Here is a 9,562-nt window from a genome sequence, read left to right as displayed (position 1 = left end):
TCATTGTCTCAATTGGCAGAGGAGAATGAACACTAAGGGGAGTAAAATAAAGCCACTATTAGCATTTCAAATGGCCCTGTTGTTTTTTTTAAACTTTCCAAGATGAATTGGGTGGTTTGCAATTTGATTTACTGTCATATTCCTCCCACAATTTATCCTGCAGTAAAAAGCTCGCCCCTGCACTGACAACCGCAGCCATTGATGTTGATATGGAATTGATATGAAAGAGACATATGTTTTTTCTCTGTTAGATAAGCGATCCTATCTTCCCTAGACGTTCAGTTGCTCGAACTTTCTGTGTTTGTACTTCTTTTTCCCTCTTCCCCTCACTTCTCTCTTGAAAGAGACACAGATTCGCATGAGGCTCCATCCAATAACACGTCATCTTTTATAGCTCCTATCATACCTTCGCCTGTCTAAATCTCTCCGTCTTCATGATGTCTGACTTCTCTACCCCAAATCTTTCAGTCTTCTTTAGTTTCTCTTCCCTCGATATATCAGTTATATTTCTCATTCTACCAAGTCACCTGCAATCATTCCTCTCTGTCTCTTTTGGTGCTAATAGCTAACAATACGTTTAAATTGGTTTGTTTCAGTGTGTTATGTTACTGCTCATTTGACAGCTGTATTACTTCTCATGTAAACAATGTTGACATAAATCATTTTTTTCATTTCAGTTAATTTCAAACCTTTATTTATGCAGGTGAATCCCATTGAGATCATTGATCTCTTTTTCAAGGGTGACCTGCTGCAAGTAGGTTCCACACGAATACATAACAGTGTTTCCCACAGAATTTGATTCTATTTGTGGGGGCACAGCACCCTTCCGATCATCAGCCCACCTCACTATCCATTAGACTACCAAATAAGAAAGAGATCCATTTTATGAGATCCATTTGTGGCGGACGATATTTAATTGTGGCGGCCCGCCACAAATAAATCAATGTATGGGAAACACTGCATAAACATAACAGAAAAACAAAAAGGACATCATATACAGCATATCTTTTTTTTTTTTTTACAATTTCTCTTTATTTTCTGCCTCTTCATTGGGTTTTTGCAGACTGAAATTAGACTCCCCGGATGATATAGGAGGGCTGCTTGATTATGGCAAAAATCATAATCTCGATTATTTGAGTCAATAATTGATATCACGATTATTAAAAATGATTATCCATTTACTTTGAAAACATCAATTTATTGGAGAAAAACTTTTGAAAAGTATGTTTTTAACAGTTGATTACCCTGAACTTTAATTATAATTCAACTGAAAAACCAATAATAATAATTTTTTTAAAAAGTAAAAAAAAAAAGTAAAAATAATAATAAAAAAATAATCGTTTTATTTTGATTACGTTGTTTTCGTAATCGTTGCAAGCCATAATCGTAATAGCGATTAACAAACGATTAATTGAGCAGCCCTATGATATAGGATTGAAAATGTTTTTAAGGCTGCTTGGGTATACAAACGGACGAAAGAGTGTGTCCCTCATGTTTCCTTCGCACTTGATAGAAATGAATGACAGGTTCTCCAACTCCTGGCTGAGCTAACAGACACACACTTGCTGGCAAGAACAGTATGCAAAAAAGCAGGCATGATATCCCTCCCACACAGGCAATGATTGACAGCTGAGCGGTGTGTGTGTGTATCTATGTGTCTGTATCTGTGCGTCATCTGACGCCCAGAGGGTGGCTTCATCTTTTTTAAATGATACAGTGGACTTCTGACAGTTAGCCGTCTAAGAGTGTGTGTGTGTGTGTGTGTGTGTGTGTGTGTGTGTGTGTGTGTGTGTGTGTGTGTGTGTGTGTGTGTGTGTGTATATGTGTGTGAGAAAGAGCTGATGTGAATATGCGAGTGTTTGTTTGCAACATGGTGACGGTTTCCTCTCCACAGACTTCTCTCCAAATCTGTCAGGGATGCCACATCAGAAATCTTTTTTAAAGATTAATTCTATGGCACCGCTGCCGTATTAGATAGAGCAGTGGAGAGTGGAAGGAAGGACGGCAGTGTGACAGACAGATATATATGGTATGAATCTACGGCTTAAACTTAAATTACTGTCAGCGCAGGATGTACACCTTATCTAGCCTCTGGGGCTCTACAGGGGCCTTATAGGAAGCAATGATACACACTAGATAAAAAGTTGCTTCAAACGCACGCGGTTGAGAAGGCAAACATGTTGCAGCAAGACTACTGATAGCAGTTTATCAATACGTGGCTTAGACGAAATGGTATAGATTTGGTTGAACACCATATCTAAAATATATTATTAAACATACTCATAATGTGGTTTAATCTGTTTATAGCACTCAGTCGTTCAAATTGTTAGCTATCAAACATATAGGTATAAATAGATACTTTATACATTGGTTTTAAGTCTTTATAAGTGGTCTTTGTGTCCTTTAAGTAAGGTGTTTGTAGCTTGAAGCCTGCTGTAATGGAGAAGGGCAAGACACACACGTTCTGTACATCAGAAGATGAGTAGTGATGGTATGGTTAATAATGAATATATTTCCGTTTTCTACAGATATGTGTGCGTAGACAGGCAGCTTCTGTGAGCAATTTCATTTGGACAAACAACACCATCCAAGATGACGTTCCATTGTGTTACCGTAAAAGTTTAACAAGTCTAATGTTGGTGTTTTTCCCAGACGCCACTTGAACACTTCTTTTTTCAGGACCACTGTTTGTTTACATCCCTGCTGTTTCAACACAGTAGGGAGTCAGGACACCTACATTTATACAGCACAAGCAAACTGAAGCAGCTGATGAGATCTGATGTGTGATATGGTTGAAAGCTAGGAAAAAGGGGTTAGTGGAAGAAAATAGATAAATAAAAAAAAGTACCGGTATGTCACGTCTAACATTGAGTAATAGCCCTCCTGTTAGCATGGGACAATGTCAATGATTCATAACATGATGTATCATCAAAGCAAACATTATCTCAATCATGATGTTCTGTTTGTTCCTCGGTCCATCTGGCCGCCTGACTTCAAGCTGAGCTCACGAACACTGACGCATTTCCCCCTCCTCGCTGTCCCCCACCTTTCCACTCACTGTCTGGGGTCCTTGTCAAGGAGAAATGTCATACGCGCTTGGCAAATTTCAAACTTTTACAGCCGTTATCTGTCTGACTTTGCTGCACTATTACACAGGGAATATTCGCTGAACATCAAAGACTCTGAAAGGATTGTTCTGCACACTTAAAGTGACATATTTCACAACAATCATGTCAGACACTGTTAAAGGAATTGAGTTGTTGTCGTTAATTTGTTCTTTGTACAACATCCAAACGTATGGAACTGCATTTATTTAGTATTCAACCTCCTCACTGGGAGTCAAATGCACACTGCTGTCACTGAGGATGCATAATCTTGATATCAGTTCCCTTCACGGATATGCGAGAGTGTTGGATAAGGAAAATGATATCAAAGGTACAGCAGACAAATCTAAGAGTCACTGATAACATGGCATAAATCAAAGCTGCGACTGATTCTCTGCCTCTTTCATGCACAGAATGATGTCAATTCTCCGTAATGAAGAAAAATGGAGTCTGTCGTAACCACGTTTGTCCTGCGACCCCGAAAGTAATGGCCTGAGTGTATAAAGTAATGTATTAAATTGGCACTCGGTACTGGCCGATACATAAAGCCCCGCACTGTGAGCCGCTGCAGGCCATAAATAACAGCCTCTTCTAGACGGCGACCCATTTCCTCAAGTCCTGACATTGGAAATATGGCGGAAGAGAGTGAATGAAAAGGAGGCGAGAAGGTGAAGGCGAGCGAGGCGGAAGAGGAGCGCGGGACGGATTTACATGGCACTTTGCAAAACAACATGAAAAAGACTTGATTATAGGGCAGGCAGAGGGAGAGGAGGGATGAATTACATGGAGAGCGAGGCACAGGAGGAGGGGGAGAGTTAGACCGAGAGAGCGGGAAGAGGCATCTGAAAGCAATAGAGAGGGAGATTAAGAGATTTTCATTTCTATCGCTGTATATTTGAAGCACACAGCGCATCATCATTACCCTTATCAAACACCGAAGAGTTATTTTGATCCCTGCTGAGTAGGATACATGAAAGTATGGTATATACTCGTCTCGCTCTCTGATTTATACCCAATGTATGTGTTTTTTATATCAAGCCTAACGTATAGTCAGTATTTCTGCTTGGCTGTCATAGATTTTAACTTTCAAACTAATTGGCTCACTCTAAAGCTAAATGTGTAATGGTAATTTTGGGACCTGATTTGGATGTAAATCAATTAATGATGAGTTTTAGAGAGCAGGAAATGTAGGTTTTCCTTCTTTTCCATATTTGCTCGTTTACTTTTTATTGTGCTTTCTAAAAGTTGGGAGGCCTGTCACATCTCAGATGTGTTAAGTTACAGAAGTTGTCTGTTGGGTGGTTGAGCATTTACTAAAATATTGTTTACCGTTTTGGTTGATATTGAGACAAGTAGCTAAAATGTTGGATCGTCAGCTTATATAAAGGTAAGAATGATAGCCTGCTGTCACATTTTTAAAGGGACCGTTGTTCTTACAGTACCACTGTCCTTACAACAACTTTAATGATATACAATTCTTATTAGGTTAGCATTTGCTCATTACATTTTCTACAACAATACTTCTAAACTGTATTTTTATTATCAGCATTTTTGTTATAAATGATCTTAACATCCCAACAGGTTTCAATAAATCAATTGCTATGATACTGGCTGGATACTTCAAAATATCTGGCTCACTCTAGCTTGTTTCTCCAACTCCCGTTTGAATACATTTAATTCATTTCTTGTTTTTATTGTGAAACCAAGGTTGGTATTGAATATATTTGGTTGTTGTTGCACTGAAATAACAAGATGAGGCTCTTTATTTTAAAAGCTTATGTGTTTGACATTATGCAGTCGTCCCAAGGGAGTATAAATCTGGGTTCATCCTCGTTTTGAGGAGTTTCTTTGTTCTGAGCCGAGGTGCAACAATCACAAATATATCTGTTTGTTGAACATGTGGTCCGGTGTTAATAGCCCTCCGGTCGGTAAACCCCTTGTACGGTTGGTCATCCGTATTTTATACAACAGCTGGTGAATCTGGGTGAGGGGGGGGAATCGCCCATTTGTGGCTCCCCTCTCACTCTGCAACTGGGTCAAGGTTGATGTGCCCTTGAGCGGGGCGAACGCAAACTGTTCTGGTCGTAAAAACAAGCTGTTCAGCGCCCTGGTTTGAGTGTGCTGCTCTCTGATTGGTCAGCTGCTAATTGCAAAAGGTTTTCCTAATTAGCTTGCTGCTTCACCCTCGATAGAAAGCAGATGTGATGATTTTGGTCTGAAGGGCTTATTTCTAATAAAATCAAGAGTAATATTCGAATCATTAAAATCCATAACAGATTGTAAATGATAAATATGGCAACATAATTAATTGTATTCCGTTCAATTAACCTTTGAACTGTTATTATGCAGCTTTTCAAGATGTTTTCAACATGGCCTTCCAACATGGCAGACATGCTTGTACTTTCAGTTTGATAAAAATAAAGCTTGCTTTCCTCCCAGCCGTAGTGTGGTGATCGTTACTGTTAAACTAGGCCTCGGGACAGTGAGCAGTGTAAATATCATTAAAATCGAAGATCAGTCAATGAAGCTGCAGGTAACAGGCAAGAACGTGGAGGGGGGTTAGAGAACTGTAAAATGATAGCCTAGCTTGGATGGCAACACAAGTTAACAAGGTTCAAAGTTCTTGTGTGGGAAGAGCAGACAGACACATGACGAGTATATCCAACAGTGAGTGAATGGGAAAACTTGCAAAACAATGCAAGACAATTGTGCTTTTTGGCGGTTTTCTTTCTTGTAGTGTGTTTCTATCGATTTGTGTGCATGTGAATGGTCTGCAAAGGCTAAAATCCTAAAGTTACCCCCAGAGAGAGTATCCCCACACACTCCCCCTGCCTGAAACACCTCCATTGGACTTTGCATCACTATGTAACTCTTCTATTGGCTAGCGCTTGGGGCTGCTCAATTAATCTTATTTTAATCGCAATTACGATTATGGCTTGCAACGATTACGAAAACAACGTAATCGAAATATAACGAATATTTTTGTATTATTATTAATCTTTTTTTTTATTATTAGTTTTTTTTTTTTTGAGTTATACTTAAAGTCCAGGGTAATCAACTGTTACAAACATACTGTTCACATTTTTCTCTCTCCAATAAATAGATCTTTCCAAAGTAAATGGATAATCGTTTTTAATAATCGTGATATCAATTATTGACCCAAATAATCGAGATTATGATTTTTGCCATAATCGAGCAGCCCTACTAGGGCTCCAACAAATTGATCATGATGGCTTCATGAGGCTAAGGGGCGGGACATCACTAAGCGGTTGACCAACAACAACAGAGCTATGTGCTGCAACACAGGCAGCATGAGAAAAATAAAGCACTTTTTGAACATTTAAGCATGTAAACATGTCAAAGTAGAGGCACAAAAAACAAATATGAAATCTGAACATTTGCACAATAGGCCCCCCTGCTCACAGTAATAATGTTCAACAAACTGCTTTTAAGATGGATTCGCACAGATATGTGGTTTTAAAACTGCTCTTTGGTGTGATTTACTAAACTGGTAATAGACGTGTTACATAACTGTTAAAAAAAAGAGTAATTTTAAACAAATTATGATGGGAAAACTACTTTTTTCTATTACCACACCAGAGAGTGTAATCAGCCGTAATCAGCAGTCCCATCAACTGATTTTCTCTGTTTATGGAAGCGCTGATTGGCTTTAATTAATTGTGCGAGTTGATAATCTGTATTCAAATTCGACACATTTTTACTGCACAGTGAGAAGACTTGAATGGCCTCAGCTTGTGTGTCGTATCTTTATCAGTTGGCAATGCAAAGAACTGACATGCTTTCATTATCACGACTCAGTGACAATCTTACCATTAAAGCCCCTTAATGTGACCTGAACATTATAGCGAGATGTTTAAAAGGTGTGAACAAGTCCATCCCTCCTTAAGTGGCACTGTCAGTAAGCAGGAAGTGTTCACTGACAGGGTCTTGCCCCTATGATCACGGCAGCTGAACTAACACTCAAATTACAGTGAAATTATGTGACCCCTTCTGTCAGGGGAAGACAGGTGGAAAGCCAATTCAGCCATTTCTGGGCGTGCGGTCAAAGAAGGTGAATCATTCAAGTGTGTTTGTGAATACACACGTTCCACCGGCGACAGTAGAGTGATGCTAAAGAGTGGCACCTCTTTTACTTAGCTTGTATCGAGCATCACAGAAACACAACAGAGGAGAGAGCAGTGATCTGTGTATGACAGCGGGTCAATGAGCGAAGGCACAACTTTCTTATCCCTCACGGTTCTGTCAGGGGACTCAGTGGTTGGAGCTTGTTTATTTGCTCTCAGCAAAAGCTATTCTTCTTGTTGCTTCTAGCGAGTTACTAAGCAGTCTCAAGTGCATTCCCATGCTCTTCTTGACTTCTGCATCATGCATGGGACAAGTTTAACAGATGCAATGTCTTATTGATATGGTGATGTAGCTAAGGCAGACGCACATTTAAGGCTTAGTGTAACAAAAGAACATTTTAGTTATTAGTCTCAAAACTTCTCTTCCTTGTCCAAACCAAAACCTATTAGTGCCTGCTGAACAAGAGGATCTTAAGAAACAAGGGTCACAAAATTAGTAAGAAAAATTTAAAAAGAAAAGTTAATCAAACAGAGGTCAATAGTGACACATCTTTTACACATTCGGCACGATAGTTAGTATTAATGACAGCAGGACGGTGTGTTAGGAAGCAATACAAAATAAATAACAGTGACTGTGTTCATAGTGATAAAAGATCACGTCACCCAGGGCACAGTTGTAGATTATTCATGTTTTTTTGTTTGTTTTTGGAATAATATTGTGCTCTTTTGTTCATGTGAATTACTTTGGCAACACAGGCAACCCTTGTGGGTCGAATATATTCATTACTGATATTGGTATTTTATGAGATAAGTTTAAAGGTCCCATGTCATGCTTTTCCGGTTATTACCCGGTTATTTATATGTAAACGGTCTGCAGAGTGACAAACCCTCAAAGTACACCCTGTAGCGAGTAAAACTCTAACACAGAAAAGACCTGTCTATGCTGCCCCAGAACTCCTTGCTGGAGATTTCTCTTTTTCCATTGTTCTCTTCCTGGGTATAGTGACGTGCTATGGGGGGGTGTGTGTGTGTGGGGGGGAGGTGCTGCAGCAAGCAGGAAATGAACCCAGCTCACACTGTCCGCTCCTCGCAGCAGCGAGCCGCGCAACGTCCCCCGCCAACACCCAGACCCCAAGCAGCATTCTCATCTGTTTGTCCTTACTGGTGTCATTCTCTGGTTGCTAACAAACGCCATTGTAACACATAATCACTGATTTCCCGCTGTAACGGTGATAGACCATAGTGGTAGACTCATCAGAACAGAGTGGGCAAGCTGACCAATCAGAGCACAGTGGGCTCACAGGGCGGGGGGAGGGGGGGGCAGGAGCTCCAACAAGCCGTTTAGGACAGAGAGTGAATACACATACTATACAGAGATGCTGTATGAGAAACCAATGTGAGTTTGGGAAATTGCACAGTATAAATCTATTTTAATATACCTCAACAATGGAATTATGATCAGTAGAAATGGCCAAGACATGGGACCTTTAAAAAACTTGATATATAAGAAATGTATATAGAATACTGCTAGTCTTATTATTGCTTCTGTTTTAAATACAAGACACTTAAAATGAAGGTGTAATACTGCCTGTCTTTGTTATATCTTTGCTGTTTGTAGAATAATTGACAAGCATGCAGACAAAATAATCCAAGGAAAAGTTCTTACTCTAGACAGATCTCCAACCTCCAGGTAGAAACAGATGATGAAAACATTCCAGGTCATCCACACCACCAGCCAGGCGGCATACTGCACAGAAAACAGGGAGAGGGAAAAGAAAGTGAGTGAGAGGCAGACGAGATCTGACAGGCCTTTGTTGGAGAATTAGAAAAGCATGTTCATGTCTCGCATTTGGAGCGAGCTGGAGATGGAGAGAACAGACAGAGGGAGGCTTCACTTTTGATGTTGTTCAGATGCGTAGAAACAAAAACAACAGCAAAGAGTGCAACCAATCACCTGAATGCCAAGGCACACAGGGGATAGGACTTTCTGTGTGTGTGTGTGTGTGTGGTGTGTGTGTCGTGTGTGTGTGTGTGTGTGTGTGTGTGTGTGTGTGTGTGTGTGTGTGTGTGTGTGTGTGTGTGTGTGTGTGTGTGTGTGTGGTGAATGTGTGATGTTACTTTACTTAATATTTTAACTACTATGTACTATTCCCTTACTAGGCTTCGAATTCTTAAACCGGAATGGCAAAGTAGTATTCAAGTAATCCAAGGGTGGAGTATCGAGGAACAGTGTGTGTGCTGTGTGTTGTGTGTGTGCTCCGTGTGGTGTGTGTGTGTGTGTGTGTGTGTGTGTGTGTGTGTGTGTGCTGTGTGTGTGTGTGTGTGTGTCGTGTGTGTGTGTGCTGGTGTGCTGTGAGTAGATAAAAAGAGAGA

The 9,562-nt window shown here is 40.1% G+C and overlaps 1 protein-coding gene across 1 annotated transcript in view; it reads right to left on the bottom strand.

The window, feature by feature from the left end:
- Window positions 1–7,600: 7,600 nt before the first annotated feature.
- LOC104949337 (sodium/potassium-transporting ATPase subunit beta-1-interacting protein 2-like) overlaps window positions 7,601–9,562 on the bottom strand; it is a 63,311-nt gene continuing 61,349 nt past the window's right edge. Inside the window, exons 3-4 of the mRNA XM_010775694.1 lie at window positions 8,856–8,936; window positions 7,601–7,642 (exon numbers count right to left, since the gene is read on the bottom strand). Coding sequence (XP_010773996.1) covers window positions 7,601–7,642; window positions 8,856–8,936 — 123 coding nt within the window. The remainder of the gene's footprint in view (window positions 7,643–8,855; window positions 8,937–9,562) is intronic.

This window comes from Notothenia coriiceps, unplaced genomic scaffold (assembly GCF_000735185.1).
Source record: "Notothenia coriiceps isolate Sejong01 unplaced genomic scaffold, NC01 NC01_scaffold00015930, whole genome shotgun sequence".
NCBI lineage: Eukaryota > Metazoa > Chordata > Actinopteri > Perciformes > Nototheniidae > Notothenia > Notothenia coriiceps.
Note: the sequence above shows the minus strand (reverse complement) of the source record. Positions and strands in the feature narration are given on the sequence as shown.